The sequence below is a fragment of the Typopeltis vanoorti genome, chromosome 7, assembly GCF_054136105.1.
Source record: "Typopeltis vanoorti isolate ZY-2024b chromosome 7, IOZ_Tvanoo_1.0, whole genome shotgun sequence".
Lineage (NCBI taxonomy): Eukaryota > Metazoa > Arthropoda > Arachnida > Uropygi > Thelyphonidae > Typopeltis > Typopeltis vanoorti.
In genome coordinates this window covers 105,324,007-105,342,951 of record NC_143555.1, presented here as the reverse complement: position 1 = coordinate 105,342,951, position 18,945 = coordinate 105,324,007, and the positions used below count along the sequence as shown (strand labels likewise).

Sequence of the window (18,945 nt, the reverse complement as noted above, 5' to 3'; positions counted from 1 at the left end):
TCTGTCAAGACTCATCGAGGGGAGGTCCTCCCCTAAGAAACACAAAGTCTATCATACCACTCCTTAAACTCATTGACCGTTCTCGCTCTCACCACTCCATCAGGCAATGCATTCCACGGTTCAACCACCCTGCATGCAAAGAAACCACTACTCATCCTCTTGCTCACAGTTTCCTTTCATAACTTCCAGGGATGGTCTCTTGTCATCATTCACTCCTGCTGTTCAACCAAGCAAAAGAACTCCCCAGTGTCAACCCTGTAACCATCTCTCAACAGTTTAAAAGTCTCAATCATATCACCTCCCCTTCTTCTATCCACCAAACTCTGCAGTCCACATTCCCTCAGCCATTTCTCATAACCAAAATTGTACATTCCTGAAACTATCTTTGTCATCCATCTCTGTACCCTTTCCACAGTTAATTTATCCCCTTCAAATCCTGGGGACCAAATCTGAGAACAATAGTCCAAGTGTGGTCTGATCAGAGTCTTATACAACGGAATGATAACTCTTTTATCTCTGAAGGTCAGTGTCCTTCTCATTATTGCTACAATCCTCTGTGTTACCTTCACCACCTTTGCAATATGTCCCCTAAATTTCAGGTTTCTATCAATCATCAACCCCAGATCTCTTGTCTCCCCTACTTCCTCCAGTATAGCTCCTCCCATAGAGTATGCAGCATCCCATCAATGTGTCCCAAACTGCAAGACCTTACATTTTGCTATATTAAACTGACACTCCCATTCATTTCCAGGGCTACCACATCTGCACTATTACTAATAACCCTTCCCAGCTTTGCATTATCTGCAAACAACTGAATATCCCCCTGCAATTCACTGACAATGTCATTGATATAAAAGTTAAACAATATAGGTCCCAGTACTGAGTCCTGTGTGACCCCATTTGTAACCCTCTGCCTCCTTGAAACTACCCCACCATACACAACTCTCTGATACCTATCGGGCAGCCAATCTTGAATTCAGTTGTCCAACCTGATATCCAGACCCATGTGCTGCAACTTAAATATCAGCTTGTCATGTGGCACCCTGTCAAATGCTTTTGCTAAGTCCAAGAAAATGGCAGTACATGCTTTTTCTTCATCTACTGCTCTTATAACTTTATTATAAAAGGCTAGCATATTGCTAAAACAAGAGCACTGCTTCACAAATCCATGTTGACTCTCACAGATAACATTACCCTCATCTTCCCAATGTCGTATACGGTCCCTCACTATTTTCTCCAAGATCTTAACAACTACTGATGACACACAAACTGGTCCATAATTAGACACTTCCAGTCTTTACCACCCTTATGCAATGGCACTATCTTACCTTCCTTCCATTCCCTGGGCACCTTTCCCAGGGAATGGAAGGAAGTAAAGTAAAGGATGTCAGTAAAGCTGGGTTAAAGGCACTGTCAGTTCCCTAGCACATTCTCTCAAAACTCGTGGTGAAATACCATACAGTCTCAAAGCTTTACTGACATCCAGAGTACTCAGTATGTGGAGCACACTCTCCTCCTGCACTTCTAAACTTCAAACCTGCTCTATCCCTGTAGTATTCAAATTGACTCCTCCAGGATGAAATTCTCCAATAAAGTGTTCATTGAACAATTCCACTATGTCCTCTGCATCAGTCACTCTATTCCCATTTTTATCCCACAATATCATTCTTCCACAGTCATTTCTCCTCTTACTGGCCACAAAGGTAAAAAATTCCCTAGGATAGTCTTTGGATCTTAGGGCCAATCTCCTCTCATATTCCAGTTTCGCTTTCCTTACCATACTAGTCACTCTTCTGGCCTGTGTCTTATATTCTTCATGCATCTTCTCTTCACCTGTCTCCTTATATCTCTTCCATAACCTCTTTTTCGCATGCAATTCCTGTTTAATATTGTTTGTCATCCACTTTACTCCAAATTGTGTCCTCTTCCTCACTCATGGTATACAACTTACCATTGCTGCTAACAAATGTTCTTTCACAATTTCCCATGCGCTAATGATATCCCAGCCTTCCAATTCCTCCCTCCATGAAACTTCACGAAATATATAATGAAATAAATAAAAATGATTATGTAACATTAGCAGGATTGCTATAATTGAATTGTTATTATTATATGGGTTACTCCAGTGATGCATCAAGTGAGAATCCCTGCTAAACTTATTCACCAAAGACACACTTCCAACACTCAATGGTTTATTCCACATACTAATCATGTATCATCAGAAGAACCTGGACCTTGCATTGTTCTTAACAACACCATTACTCATCTTTCAGGGATGACTACAAGTTTTCCCACTATCTGCCAACAGCTGCAAAATCGCACTTATATCTATACTGTAAGACTTTGAACATTTCCTCAAGTTATCCTCCTGAGTTTTGAGGCCAGATATTATCTTGATTACTCATTACAGAAGTATTTTGATTGTCTTTCCATCACCACAGAATCCATGTGACTATACCTGAGCACAGTAGTACAAACATGATCTTATCAAAGCCTTAAGCGGCAGAATGTTCCTACTAGTTGTTGCTGTCTTCAACATTGCAGTAATGTAGTGTAATGACTTAACCACCTTAGCAGTGCATTCCTAAACTAGCTATCCCAAGTATTGATTGTTTAGCAAATGATCATTAATGTGTGAAATCTCTTCAATCCAAAATGCATATACTTGCATATCAGCAACATTGAACTAATACAAGGGAGTGCTGAAAAGTTGTGATAATCGCCATGAACAAATTGATGTCTGACATGTCCTCTTATATATATCCTAAAAGAAAAAGAACAAATTATTATAGTTTGATGAAACATGAAGTTTAAAGGGTTTTAACCCTCATATTCTTCTTCTTTCTTTATATCAGTTGCTTTAATATCATTTTTATTTTAGGTGTTTATCAGAACTTTTCAGCCTCCCCCCCCCTCGTATTCGTTATAATTTTCTTGTAGAATCAGTCTGTTCAAATTGGCTGCACGGATTCTATATCAGCTATATTTTTTACCATTCTTTACCCTCCCAACTTCACATCTACAGCATATAACTAGATATTATCCTCTAGACCATCTCCAGTATTATTAATGCATAACTTGAAAAACAGTTGGCCAATTACAGAATCCTTGGTACACCACTTCCTCTTTTAGAACCATCACTATCATATATCACTAATACCTGTCAGTCAGATACTCTCTTATCCATATCAGAAGCTTATTTTGCATACTAATCCTTTGAGTTTGTATAACAATCTTATGTATGGAATCCTGTCAAATGCTTTATTGAAATCCAGAAGTAATGCGTTATATCCATTTGATTCCTGTGAGCAGATTGCTTAAATAGGATCCATCTTTAACAAGTCATACTGTTCTGTATAGAGGATCAAAAATCCATCTGGTTATTCATACAGTTCTCCCATGCAATTTATTCTCTTAACTCTGGGGATATAGTCATATCTTTTGACCAAAGTGCATGTACTGTTGACTCCTTTACTATGCAGTTTCTTCAAGCAATCCATGTCAATGGATTGCTTGAAGAAACTGCATAGTAAAGGAGTCCATGTCAATGGACTGCTTCAAGCTGCCTTTCAGTTTATTATTATTATTATTATTACCTAACACCACCTCTACATACACTTATTATAATTACCTCTCTTACAATTCAGCATACAGTCCATCCAATGTGATTTGTCATCACCCAGTGCAAAACTGCATGATTACATTCACTAATTGAAGATATGACATTCACTTGATTATTGACAGATTCTCATTCCATCCCTTGCTGTTTGAGGCAGTTATCCCTCAGTAACTCTATAAATTTTCATTTCCTAAAACCAGCAATAATGATAGCCTTACCTGTATTCATAAAGTTATTCTTGATATTACTGAATTGAGGAATGAAGTGGGCGGAAGAGTAGAAATGGCTTGGGAAGTGTTAAAATACCCTATGGGACATTTGGAAATTCAGTAGCATGGGAAAGTTTGTGCCTTAATGATTTCACATGATATACATCCAGCTGATTGCAATATTGTAACATTCTTCCATGTAACTGTAAGTTTGAAGCTATTTGTTGTGAGGTAGAGTCCAACAAAATCACACACATAGTGGGGTGTTATTACAAGCCTAGTGGATCAGTTTCTAGTGAAGATTAACTACATACCAAATTAGGTTTATGGATTTCAAAGATATTAATAAGAGACTTTATTAATCATATATTAATAAGAGACTTTAATTATTCCAAGATCAATTGGGTAGTGATGAAACCTCACGAGACAAAGGCAACTAAATTTAATGAGTTTCGTGAAACAATTTCTACAAGCAGTACTGATAGAGGGAAATCATGGTAAAAGAGTGGCCTGAAAGGAGTCTCTGTTAAAGGCATGTCTACTTCTGTTTAGTGACAGTGATTATGCTGTGCTGACCTGGAAAGTGGCTAATTATATATGGATGTCCTACTCAAAAACAGTTACATACTTAATTACCAAGCAGGGAATTATGACTATGACTGACTGAGGAGAATGCTAGGCCTTGTCACCTGGTATTCATTTCTGAATGAGAAGAGCATGGGTGATGCATGGGAAGCATTGAAAAATACTTAAATGGTACAATATATCCCTAGCATTCAGATATATTCCTAGAGTTAAAATAAATAGAATTATCTAATGTTTAGCACATGAGTTCCTACTTTGCTAAGAATTATCAACCTGAAGTGAGTGATATGGATGCTACCAACTTCTCCTCCCACACCTGAGTCACTTCATTCATTGTAAATGTAAATAAGTGTACTTTGTATTGAACAACATTGGTTTACTTAGGGAAGGAGTCATATTTGAGTAACTTGCACACATTTTATAATAATGTTACAATTAAGTTAGACAAGGGAGAGATGAATACACCATGTTATTACTGGACTTTACTATTGCTTTTGACAGGATATAACATGTAAGGTTGTTGAATAAATTGGAGGAATGGGGATTGGATTATTTATTATTATTTCGTGACACCTTCAAGGAGTCCGAAGATTCATCAAGGGAGGACACCCACTCTACAGCTCTCCATCTCCACCACTACACCTAACTCTACTATCATCCTCATCTACATCATTGCCATCTACTGCCCACCATCAGTATTAGTATTTTTTGGCTGTAAATTGCGTGTGTTCTCAAGGGCTGATTTGTCTGAAAAACACGAGTTTCTGGGCAAAAAAAAATTATATTATAAACTATTAATTTGGATAAGAGGATGGTTGATTGACAAGTAGCAAAAAGTACATATGGCAGGTCCTTTCTTTCATTGTCACACAGTGATCAGCATTCATTTTCTAAAATTATGGAGACAGATCATAATTGGCCAGAGCAGTAATACTATAGTTTACTATAGTGCATCGTGATGTAACTGGTATCCCTGTGTGTGTGTGTGTGTGCGCGTGCAATCATGTTCATAGAAATTGCATTGCCTTATATAAATATAGTTTTCAGTAGTTAAATGGTCAATTTCATTGGTTTATCATTAGATATTTCATTGTGTTGCATCATTTATCATTCCCACAGGTTACTGTATAATGTAATAGTTGCTGCTATTGTGTCTGAATTTTTTGTGCTATAAATATACAGCAAGAGCTGGTTTTTACATTTTCGTGTTGAGATCACTATGACTAGTTCCATCCAGTTAACACCTCACAGAAAACGTGTCATCCAAGCTTTGAATAGAGATGGCTATTCCTCTTGTGAAATAACTAAAAGGGATGTCTTATAGTCAATATACTGTGGTATGGCTGCTGTTGAAAGTGAAAGAAACTGGATCTGCTGAAAGGAATTCAGAAGAAGGGGGACAGGAAAAAAGCCACTGTCTACAACATACAAAAGATCGAGTTCTAAAGTAGCTCTGCCTCAAAAATCGCTGTGCATCATCTGGAGACTGAAATAGGACTGAGAAAAAGAAACGGGACTTGTGGAAAGCTCTGTAACTGTTAAGAGAAGACTTATTCTACAGGGACTGATAGTCAGGCACTCTAAAAAGAAGAAAAGAAGTCCTTGTTAACCAAAAAAAAATGAGATTGGCTCGGTTAAATTGATGCAAAAAAACATGCCAAATGGACTCTGATCAGTGGAAAAGAGTAATTTTTTCTGACAAGAAAAGTTTAACCTGCAGGATGCTGATGCCAGACAGACAGTTCTGAGATGATTAGTGGAAAAATTCAACCCTCTCTGGTTTCAACAAATTCTCAGCCAGTCAAATGATCTGGGGCTGCATGTCATATCATGGTGTTGGTTGCTTACATATCACAAAAGGTTCAGTGAATGCACAAGTGTACCAGAAAATTTTAGAATTGCTACCTACTATCAGAGACCACTTTACCATAATGACAAACTGTATCTTTCAAGATGATGCTGCTGCATGTCATAGGACAAAAAGTGTAAGTAATTGATACCCCCCCCCCCCAAGGGGTCTTCAGATTACTATAACAGCACTACATGATTATTAAGTTTACATTATTATTAATCTCTTATCAAAACTTTTCCTCCAAATCAATCTATTACTAATGAGCACTCCAATATTGTCATTTCTAACATTTTGTGCTTTTAACCCACTTCTGACAGAATCAATCCATCTAAACCTTGGTCCTCCTCTGGGTCTCTTTCCTGCCATCTTGGCATCAAATGCCTAACTGTTTCTTCACCCATTGTAATTAAGTGGCCATGCCATCTTAGATGAGCTCTGCTGACACATTCTTGAATGTTAATAATGTCAATAATAAATTTAGTTTAATCCTTTATCCAAGTGTGAACAAACAAAGTTTGCACCAGTCCTGAAGATACTTTCAGGCGCAAAACTTTGTTTGTTCACACTTGGATAAAGGATTAAACTAAATTTATTATAGTCTAACTAAGTGAAAAATAAACTTTCAACAGCTAATAATGTCAAGTTCCTTTCTAATATCTTCATTTTTAATATGATTCTGCCATTGATGCCATCAGTTCACTCACTTAATTTTTCTAAGAATTCTCATATCTGTGGTCTCTAGTCTTTGATCAAGTGCTTTATTTCTAACCCATCTCTCAAATCTATAACTTAAAACTGGTTTAAACACTGTTTTGTATACTGCTAGTTTGGTGTTTTGGCTAATTTCTCTCTTATTCCACATACATTTATTCAGCTGGCTATCCACCATATCAGTTTTGCTTATTTTGTTGTGTATTTCCAGGTTTAACCTCCATCATCACTAAAAACTCTGCCTAAATAGCTGAAGTATTTTACTTATTCTATAGGATCATGATTGAGAAATGATGAAGTTTTCTATGTTCCTTCCTATTTTCATAGTTTTGGTCTTTTTATTGCTAATTTTCATGTCAAATCTGTTATAGCTGTAGGGGCGAATGCTTGTCTTGAAATTCACTCTTGCTCTTGTTATCACTCAGGGAGTGAGAGGTCTCATTGAAGTATGATTAGTGGAATAATGAATTACTGACCATTTAAAACTATATATTTAGAAATGTCATCATCATCATCAAATTCCTGCCATGTACCCTCAAGGGGTGTACAGGATATGATAGTACTACATGAAAAAAATTACATCATTATTAATTTCCTATCTGCAATTTTCCTCCAAATCAGTCTGTTACTTGTCAACACTCCAATATTATCAGTTCTCATATTTCTATCGTCTAAAGCACTTTGTACCGTATCAATCCACCTATATCTTGGTCTTCCTCTCGGTCGTTTTCCTGCCAACCTGGCAGAGAACACTTGTTTTGCTAATCTTTCCTCGCCCATTCTGTTTAAGTGACCATACCACCTGAGATTAGCTTTGCTAACACATTCCTGGATGCTGACAATGTCAAGTTTTTTCCTAATATCCTCGTTTTTAATATGATACTGCCATTGATGCCATCTGTTCACACCTATAATCTTTCTCAGGACTCTCATATCTGCGGTCTCTAGTCTTTGGTCAAGTGTTTCACTTCTGACCCAGCTCTCAGATCCATAAGTTAAAACTGGTTTATACACTGTCCTGTACACAGCTAATTTAGTGTTCCGACTAATTTCTCTCTTATTCCATATGAATTTATTCAATTGACTTCCCACCATACCAGCTTTGCTGATTCTGTTGTCTATTTCTATATTTAATTTACCATCTTCAGTAAAAATCGTGCCTAAATAGCTGAAATGTTTTACTTGTTCCACAGGTTCTCCATTCACAACACAGTTGACATTTTCAATGATTCTGCCTATTTTCATTGTCTTTGTCTTTTTATTGCTGACCTTCATACCATATCTATTACAAGAGCTATTCAATTTAGTCAGAGAATCTTGCAGACTTGTAGCGGATTTATTTAGAAGTATAACATCATCCGCATAAAGCAAAGAGCTGACATTAACATCTCCAATTTTGATATCATGTTTAATACCACTTTCCTTCATGATGTGATCCATATAGATAATGAATAACAGAGGGGATAATGTACATCCTTGTCTCACACCAGATTTAACATTAAACCATCTTCCTGTACTTCCTTCAATTCTAACTGGTGACTTACAACTCAAATAAAGACTAAGTATTGCTTGATATAATGTCCCATTGACACCATATAACTGCAGCGTATTGAATAGCTTCTCTCTTGGCACCTTGTCATTTGCCTTTTCCAAATCGACAAAACTTAAATACAGATCTTTGTTATATTCCCATGCTTTCTCGACTATTTGTCATAAAGTGAAGATCTGATCCTGACTGCCTCTCTTTGGCCTGAATCCAGCTTGTTCTTCACCAAGCTTTTCTTCCACAATTCTTCTCAACCGTTTCTCAAGTATACTTGCATAGATCTTGCCAGGAACACTCAGTAGGGAAATACCTCTGTAATTCTCACATGCAGTTTTATTTCCCTTTTTATATATGGGTACTATGAGAGCTCTACTCCAATCATCGGGAATTCGTCCCTCTGTCCAGGCTATCTGAACTATGCAGTGCAGCCACTGTAAGACTCTTATACCACCATACTTCAGCATTTCTGGTCGAATATCATCTACTCCTGCTGCCTTTCCACATTTCAAGCCTTTGATGGCTTTTTCTACTTCAAGTATGGATATGTATTCCTGACTGCATGCCTGGTCACTGTTTTTTACCACTGTGCTGTCATCACTGCTTGTTTCATTTAGCAGTTTTTCAAAGTAATTACTCCATACTTCAAGGATATCTTTTTCTCCCATTTTCATGTCACCTTTATCATCTCTAATTCCTTTTATAGCACTCTTTCCTCCATTCTTAAGCTTCTTCAACAACCTCCAGAATATTTTGCCACCTTCTTGATATTTATTTTCTATGTTCTTGCCAAAGTCCTCCCATGACTTTTGTTTAGCTAGTTTTACACAGTGTTTAGCATTCTTGCATTTGTCTCTATATTCTCTAAGAGCATAAGCTGACTTATTTGACAGGAACTTTTGGTATGCTTTCTTCTTTTCCTTCACTACCTCTTTAACCTCCTGTGTCCACCAGGGAGTTCTGATTTTTTTATCCTTACAAACAACCTCACCACATGCCTCTCTGGCAGAATCAATCAATGTTTTCTTCAGAGTTTGCCACTGAATCTCCAAGGTTTGATTCCTGTTCTCAAACTCTTTCATTTTTCCTTCAATAATCTTTGTGTATTTTAGTCTACAGCTCACATCTGAGAGCTGCTCAACTTTTATTCGCTTTAAAACTTTCTTACATGTTATTCTTTTCAATATGAAATTCAATTTTATCCTGCTCAAGACTAAATAGTGATCACTTCCAATTTCAAATCCTCTGTACACTCTAGTGTCCTGCACCAGGGAGAAAACCTCACTATCAACAATAACATAGTCAATGAGACTTTTCTTATTCCTAGCCTCTTCTCTCCATGTGAATTTGTGCACATTTTTATGTTGGAACATGGTGTTAGTAATAACCAGTCCATGTCCTGAGCAGAAATCCAACAGATATTTGCCATTATTATTAGCTTTGCTCTTTTCTCCAAATTTTCCCAAAATATTTTTGTATGTCTCACAATCATTTCCTACTCTGCTATTTAGATCCCCAACAAGGACCAACTTTTCATTTTTCATTGTGTCACTTGCTTTTTCTAAAGCCTCAAAAAATTCCTCCACTTCTACCTTAGTAGAACCTTCTGTGGGACCATAGGCACAAATAAGTCTCATTGTCCAGTTCCCCATTCTCATATTTGCCCACATTACTCTACTTGAGACTGACTGCCATTCAAGAAGATTAGCCTCGTATTTTGTGTTGAATACTATGGCTACTCCTTCTTTTCCTTGATTGTCATTGCCTGAATATAACATTTTGTATTTATTGCTCAGAAAGATCTCACCAGTTTTGGTCTTTTTTGTTTCAGTCACGCCTATTATGTCGATCTGGTACTTATCTAATTCCTCAGCTAGCTCCATTTCTTTGCCATTCAGGCTTCTTACGTTGATAGTACCGATCTTTAACTCTGGTGATGTTGAGTTGGGGTTTATTTTCAGATTTGTTCCAGTAGCTGACTTTTCGCTGTTCGCCCTGGTTCCCTGGCAAAAATTTAGAAATGTATGAAATTTAGAAATGTATGTACATTTAATCATACAAATACAACATTTATTTTACAAATGATATTCTAGCTTTTTCAGTTTAGCTACTTTAATACAAATTCTACCCTACGGTTCTTCTTTATGAACTGGTCAATAACATCGTCATAAAAAGTTGGTTGTAACTTAATTTTCCCAAGCAACATGCACACTTGTAAAGGCTGGCAGAAGCTCACTGGCTAGAGCTACTTTGACTGCGTATGACTTTTATGTTTAAGACTACGTGAAGGAGCGGATATGGCTATGCACGCGCATGAAATCACAGTGCTGCAGCGAGGACTTGGAAGCTCCTACAACCGAGCAAACCAAGGTAGCTTTGACTAGACGAGCAAGCATCGGTCTTCAATACACAACATAAAGCTCAATTATTGCTTCGCAAGCTTAAGACATCTTCTGTCTACAAAAATAAAAGCCTAAATGGAATGCTTATAAATGCATGCATGTATTAACATATAAATATTACTTCTTTCTCAATTAATGAGCTTGCATAGCAATCATGGAGAATTCGCCACTGTATAACTGTTAGTCGATTTAGTCAGAGAATCCTGGAGACTTGCACTGCATGTGTTTAGAAGTACAACATCATCTGCATAAAGCAAAGAGCTAAGTTTGACATCTCCAATTCTAATATCAGGCTTGATGCCACTTTATTTCATAATGTGATCCATATAGATGATGAATAAAAGTGGAGAAAATGTGCTTACCCTGATTTTACATCAAACCATCTTCATGTATTTCCTTCAATTCTAACTGCTGCCTGACAACTTCAATATAGATTATGTATTGCTCTGTATAATGTTCCATTCACACCATATAACTGTAATGTTTTGAAAAGCTTTTCTCTGGGCACTTTGTTGTATGCCTTTTCCAAATCTACAAAAGCTTAAGTAGAGATCCTTGTGATATTCCCATGATTTCTCACTATTTGTCTTAAAGCAAAAATCTGATCTTGATCATCTCTATTTGGCCTGAACCCTGCTTGTCCTTCTCCAAGTTTCTCTTTCACAATCTTTCTCAACCTCTTTTCAAGTATGCAAGCATACTTGTTCTAGGTAAGATTTAATCAAGCATAAATCTTACATAGAACACGTGGTAGAGAAATTCCTCTGTAATTCTCATATTCAGCTTTCTTCCCTTTATTATAGATGGATACTATGAGAGCTCTACTTCAGTCATTGGGAATTTCACCTTCTGACCAGGCCCTCTGAATTATGCAGTGTAGCCACTACAAAACTTTTATACTTCCATGCTTAAGCATTTCTGGTCGAATATCATCTACTCCAGGTGGCTTTCCACATTTCATGTTTTTGATATGTACTCCTCTTTGCAGCCCTCTTGAAAATTTTCTGGTATGGTTCTGTCACTGCTTGGTTAAGTCATCATCAAACTTTTCAAGGATTTAGGTCTAAAGTGGCCTGTTCCGGCCTTAGAAGTCATCATTGAATCTTTTTAGAGAAAGTTCTGGTTTTCTTTTTCCTAATAGTTTGTAATTTAATATTGGTTTTGATAATCTTTCTATTTTCATTCTTTTGACGTGTTCCATCCATCAGCTAAGTCCCACATTGCCAGCCCGTCCTCATTTGTTCAATACCCAGTGGATACCTACTAACAGGGTGCACCACTTAGGTTAGAAGCCCTAGTTCAGGGGTCTTCAATGCATGGCCTGTGGCCTGCAGAGCTCTTTTCAGTGGCCTGACGGCCATTTTGAAGAAATAACTACTTAACACTAAAACGCGAATAAATAAAAAATAATTTCAATGAGGCCCTCGGGCCACTAAGCTATAATGCAGTATTTAGAATTGTAAGATGCTTTCCAGATTCACAAGGAATGCTGTGCAATTGATACTTTACATAAAAATCCTATAAAAATAAATAAAAATGGACATGCTTCTTCAGCCATCTACCAGCACCAAGCAGTACTTAAGTACTAGTACTAATGTTGCAGGTAGATGGCTGAAGCAGTAGTTCATTTGAGTGCGCTGTCTAGTGCCTTCCAGATACATCTCGAAGGTTCTTGATACATTGTTATTTTCATATAAATATAAGAGGATTTCATCCACAGTCATTTAGTCAGTCGTGAACAGTGTGATATTCGTGTATAGGCGCATGCAGGTTCGTCTTGTCAGCCATAGCCTATTGTGGTTTTATATTGCCAGACTTTTTTCATTAGTGTGAGACATATTCAGTGGATAATAACCATTATACAGCCATTTTGGATAATTTTTTGGATTCACCTTCCATCACTATGGGGTCTACGAGTAAAAACCGTAAATCAAATGATTCTTGTCAGGTTTTTAATGAAAAACGGACCAATCTGTACTATTTTGTGCTGATCAACGATAAGCCAGTTGTTTAATTTGTCATGAGTTAGTGTCAGTATCAAAAGAATACAATATAAAATGACACTGAGACATAGTATGCATCCAATTTCGATCACCTTCAAGGGCGGCTTCATGTGGACAAAGTGAACCATCTCCAAATTGATTTAAAATGCCAGCCGGGTACGTTTAAAAGGCAGAGGGAAGAGAGCGAAGCATGCGTCAAAGTAAGTTATGTAATAGCTGAAAAAATTGCTAAAAAATCAAAAGCTTTCTTGAATGCTGAGTTTGTGAAAGAGTGCCTCATGGCTGCTGGGAATATTCTGTGCCCAAATAATAAGGAAATGTTTAAAAAACTGAGTTTGTCTGGGTAACTGTAGCACGACGTATTGAAGAACTTGCTAATGACATTGAAGGAACTTGAAAAAAATGGTCATATTCACTTGCTTTAGATGAGAGCACACATGTGAAGGATACAGCACAAGTGGCTGTCTTTGTCTGTGGCATTGATCAACAATTCAGTGTGACAGAAGAACTGCTAGTGCTCATACCTATGAAGGGAACGACGAAAGGCACTGATATTCTTGAAGCCGCGAAGAAAATGCTCCAGTGTTTCGACCTCAGCTTAACCAACCTCTAGGGGTAATGATGGTACCCTTGCTGTGGTGGGATAAAACAAAGAGTTTGTTGCATTGCTACAGAAAGATCTGGAACTGGAAGGAAAAGATTTCGTCCATTACTCCTGTTTAATCCACCAGGAGAATTTGTGTGTGAAAACTATTGAATTTGAGAATATCATGAAAGTTATTGTGACTGTCGTCAACATTATTAGTAAGAGGATTGAATCATCGTCAATTCCAAGAGTTTTTGATCCAAGAGTGCAAAGCGGATCAACGTGATGTGGTTTATTATAGTGATATGTGTTGGTTTAGTAGAGGGAAGGTTCAAAGTTTTTGACTTAAGGAGCAAAATACAGCAGTTCATGGAAACAAAGGGGAATCGGATTGCGGAATTTAACAATCCGAAGTGGATGACAGACTTTGCCTTTGTGACCAACATCTCATTGTATATGAATGATCTAAATACGTGGCTGCAATCCAAAGATCAACTGGTGCATACTCTGTTTGATCACATCAAAGCTTTTGTGGCCAAGCTCAAACTTTGGGAAGCACAACTCGCAAAAAAAGACTTAACTCATTTTCAGCGTCTCGCTGAGTCCAACTGTTTGTCTCTTGATGAATACACTACAAAATTAGCCGTGTTGCGAAGTGAGTTTGAAGAGAGATTTAGTGATTTTCGTAACCAGCAGTCTTCTTTAAATTTATTTTCAATGCTGCCAAAATTCCAGGCTCAGTACAAATGGAGCTGCTTGAACTCCAAAGCAACTCTTCTTTGAGATAAAAATTATTCAATGTGCCCTTGCTTACATTTTACAAACACTACATTTCTGAGGATGCATTCCCTAATCTTTGCCAGCATGCTTTGAAGATGTGCGCCTTGTTAGGAAGCACATACTTATGTGAGCAGTTCTTCTGCAGAATGAAGCATGTGAAGTCCAAAACAAGAACTCAGATTACAGACCAACATCTCAAGAATACTCTGCGCATAGCTACTTCCAACATTGATGCCAACATCGACATCCTAGTCAAGGAAAAACATTGCCAAGTTGCCCATTGACATTGTAAAAAATGAATATTTTCTTCATTAAATTATCTTTTTTCAAGTATTGATTGTATTTACTTATCATGAACCCGATTCCTACATATGCTCTTAAAGCTGAGTTTATTTATTTTTATAGGATTTTATGTAAAGTTTCAAATGCGCAGCATTCCTTGTGAATCTGGAAAATATTTCTTACAATTCTAAATACCGCAGTGTAGCTTAGTGGCTTCATTGAAATTTTTAATGTGGCCCGCACTGTCTGAAAGGTTAAAGATCCCTATCCTAGTTGATTCTCTGCATTCCTGAAAGGCAATGTGGAGAGCTCCTCCCAGTTATTTGGCTTTGATGCTTAAGCGAGTTTAGTTCTAAAAAAAGATTTAGTTTTTGCTGCAGGTTAATAAGTGGCTCAATGAACATCCATTCAGCAACTACCATCAGGAAACAGCCCAGATCTCAACCTCTTTGAGAATTTGTGGTACAGAATGGAGACTGAAATACACAAGAAGAAGCCAAAAACATCATTATAAGGGTATGGAATCATAAATTAACAGCTGCATCCATCAGAAAATTGATTTTATCGATGCGCTGCCACTGTCATCAAGCTGTAATAAAGGCAAGAGGAGGAGACCTATGCAGTACTAAACAGTAAAAAGTGAATTTTTAGCTTCATGATGACTTTGATATAAAGGTTAAAACACTGATGCCTCCATAAGGAGGTGTCAATTTGTGTCTCTCTCTGTAGTGTAATTGAAAGAGCTGTGGAACATTATGTGCTTCAATTGGAAAAGACTTGCATTCGATTCTTGTCATGATGAGAGGAATCTTTATATGGACTTTTTCAATTGAAGGCGAGTTAGCTGGAGGAGGTTCATTCAACTGACAACATATTTATCCTACCAAATCTTAAAATCCTTAACACTCCTTGCATTAATAACACATTCTTGTAATGCATTCCATTCATTGACAATTCTCGATGTAAAAAATCTACTCCTCACACCCTTCTTCATCACACTTTTACATAACTTCCAGGAATGACCTTTGGTTTTCCCCCTCTCACCATCTACTCTTTTTATAATCCTCTCTGGATTAATTTGATAAAATCATCTCACTAACTTAAAAGTCTATCATATCACTTCTCTTCCTCCTATCCACCAAACTCTGCAATCCACATCTCCTCAACCTCTTTCCATAGCCAGCATTCCAAACTCCTGATATTGTCTTTGTCACTCATCTCTGGATCCTCTCCAATGTCTCTACATCACATTGAAAATCTGGTGATTAGATCTAAGCACAATAGTCCAAGTGTCGTCTGACCAGTGCCTTATACAGTGGCATAACCACTTCCTTATTTTGCATGTTAGAGTACTTCTTATCATAGCAGCACTACGATGTGCAACTTTTGCAACCCTAGCAACATGCCCTCTAAACTTCAGTTTACTTCTACTAACAATATGCCCTCTAAACATCAACCATCACTTCCAATTCTCTAATCTCATCCAATTCCTGCAGTACGGCACCATCAATATAGTACATAGGCTTATATTTCTGCACACCAAAATGCAACACCTTGCACTTATTGATATTAAAACTACAACCCCCACTCTTTTGTTCAAGCAAAAAGTCTAAATCTTCCTGAACGGATTCAGCATCAGCAGTGCTACTTATAATTCTTCCCAACTTTGCATCATCAGCAAATAACTGAAGATCCCCAGTCAGTCCACATGACATATCGTTTATATATTGTTTATAAACAAGTTAAACAGCAGGGGTCCAAGAACAGAATCTTGGGGCATGCTACTGGTCACCCTTCTTTTTTGAGACTGCTCCATCATACACAAGTCTGAATGATTGGCTCTCTGAACGATACCTGCTAGTATCATTTAGAGAGCCGATCTCTGATCCATCTAAGCAATATACTGTCTATTCTCATCCTCTGCAGCTTGTACACCAACTTATCATGTGGTAATCTATCAAATGCTTTTGCAAAGTCCAAGAATATCACTGTATATGATTCTCCCTTATCTAACACACGCGTCACCTTATCATAAAATGCAAGTAAATTACTGAAACAGGACCTACCCTTTACAGATCCATGCTGATCTTCATAAAGAATGCCATGTCCATCAACCCAATTCTGTATTCTATTCCTTATCAATCTCCCCAACACCTTGACCACAACTGCAGTTATACAGACTGGCCTATATAATCATTCGCTAACCAGATCGCAATCAAATGTAAAAAGAGTTGGCATGCTCTGTAGCTTGGATTCATCACAAGTTTATCCGTGCATCACCTTCAAACCATTTCAGAAACTATGTACTTTTTCTACCCTTCTATGAAGGATAAGATACCCTCTACTCTCCTCTCCTTGCCTGGTGTTTATCAAATACCCTGTTCCTGTTGACTGTTATCTCAAACAGATGGGATGTTCTGCTGAGATTAGAAACATCAGGACTATGTTTAATTCCTGGAATCTGATTAGTTTGGCTTTACTTACTATGTCATTCACATTAGACTTGCAGTTCTTTGGAATTAAACCAAGATTCAGTGCTTAAATAGATTTAAGTTTGATTGTCTATTCCTTGAAAGTTATGAAACTGTACAATACTGTCCAAAACTCAACCATTCTAATTGCATGTTTATCTCAGATTTTGGGATGAAATCATGATTAACTGTTGTTTCTAATGAAAGATTTGAGTAACTCTGTGTTGAATTACAACTAACCATTGTTTCCTGAACTCCAATATTAAGTTGTTCTCTTGTTTACGCTGCTCTGACCATGACACAAGTAAGTAATACATGCTACATTGTTCATATTAGTTTGGAATAAACTTGATCTTTTCATCTTTCTGTGCTTTCCTTGTAATAAAGAAGAAAATATACGTTCATACATTTTTTACATGTTGTTACTGTTTGCTTAATTCATAATAAAATCTGCTACACATTCCCATAAAATGTTTAGAAGAAATGCACTATGTAGACTAGTTAGGTATTTCTTTAAGTGGTAGTAAGGTTAGCGATTAGACTGTATGCCTAAAGTCTTGTACAACATATATAATATTTTGTTTCTTTTAATGTATTTATTATGTTTATCTGTATTGCATTACATAATAGGAATCTGCTAAGACTCAAGAATGACTGTTAGTTATAGTGCTGAAGTAGCCACTAGTAGAGGATTTGGATGCTTTTGGAAATTGCTTTTCAGGTAATGTCAAATATTTTGTCATTTTTGATTTTATTTAAAAAATTTCTCTCTCAAGTTTAACTATTATAATAAAAATAAATTATGGCAGAACAGCATTGTTTGTACATAATTAGCCACGGTTTTCAAAGTGTTGAAATTCATGGTAATAACTACCAACGATAAGGTCAAATTAGTTATAATCCACATTTTTATCTTATCGAAACAATCAAAATAAGGGTACTCTTTATACCTCTTTTTTATACAGTGTAATAACAAGCATAGATATAATGTATTATAGCAAAATGGCAATTTTTTTAAAAAATTGTATTGGTAGTACCTCACACTGGTTGTTATTATTATTATTGTACTCTGTTGTTAAGAATAAAAAAATCTAAAACATTAAAATAATTAGTTGCAATAAAAGCGAAGTCTGATATTTAACTTCCTTGCACATTATGAAGGTGTCAGAACCTTCTTGTTCATATTGAATAATCATGATTAGTTATTGTTATTACAAGAATTTACTGAAATTATTGCTCCTCTGTGGTGCAATTGGAAGAACAATGGGACAGTGCACTGCACCCTTCAGTTAGAAAAGAACTGTTTGTTTTTTGATGGGACGAGAGGAATCTTTTTGTTGGCTATTTCAGTTCAAGGTAACTTAGCCTATCTCATACAGAGGTAGCAGGGTTTCCTCCTCCTGAAAACTCAGGTTTTTTATACCACATATAGGCAAATTGGTCAAGAGAACTCTTGAAATTTATTGAATTTACATTAATATTAGAATTTACATAAATTCTAATATTTATGTAAATGTTGGTAGTGGTGGGCAGTAGATGGTGTTGTGTATTGATGGTTGTAGTGTATAATTGGTGGATTAAGTAGTGGAGAAGGTGTGAGTTGTGTGTGTACTTGGAAGATCAAATGGAGAGGACAGTGAGGTGTGTAGTCGAGTAGAGTGCCCTCCTACAATGAGTCCTTTCCATTGTGATAGTTCCCAGCAAAAGAGCTATGTCAGTGAAAGAAACGAAAATATGAAAGATAGTTTGCAAGTTTTTATTTATTTTCATGTCATTTACTTCTGAAAGGGAGAGAAATTATTTTTCAGCATAATCTCTCTCTCCTTCTCAGTATATTTTCTTCACCACATAACAAGTTTTTTAAACAATCAACAAAACTCTTCAGGTTGTTTTAGAACTATT

At 36.8% G+C, this 18,945-nt stretch overlaps 1 protein-coding gene across 1 annotated transcript in view; it reads left to right on the top strand.

Moving 5' to 3' along the window:
* The first annotated feature begins 17,686 nt into the window (after positions 1 to 17,686).
* Positions 17,687 to 18,945, top strand: part of LOC150104937 (uncharacterized) — a 352,647-nt gene continuing 351,388 nt past the window's right edge. Inside the window, exon 1 of the mRNA XM_090395091.1 lies at positions 17,687 to 17,764. Coding sequence (XP_090251217.1) covers positions 17,694 to 17,764 — 71 coding nt within the window. The 5' untranslated portion in view covers positions 17,687 to 17,693. The remainder of the gene's footprint in view (positions 17,765 to 18,945) is intronic.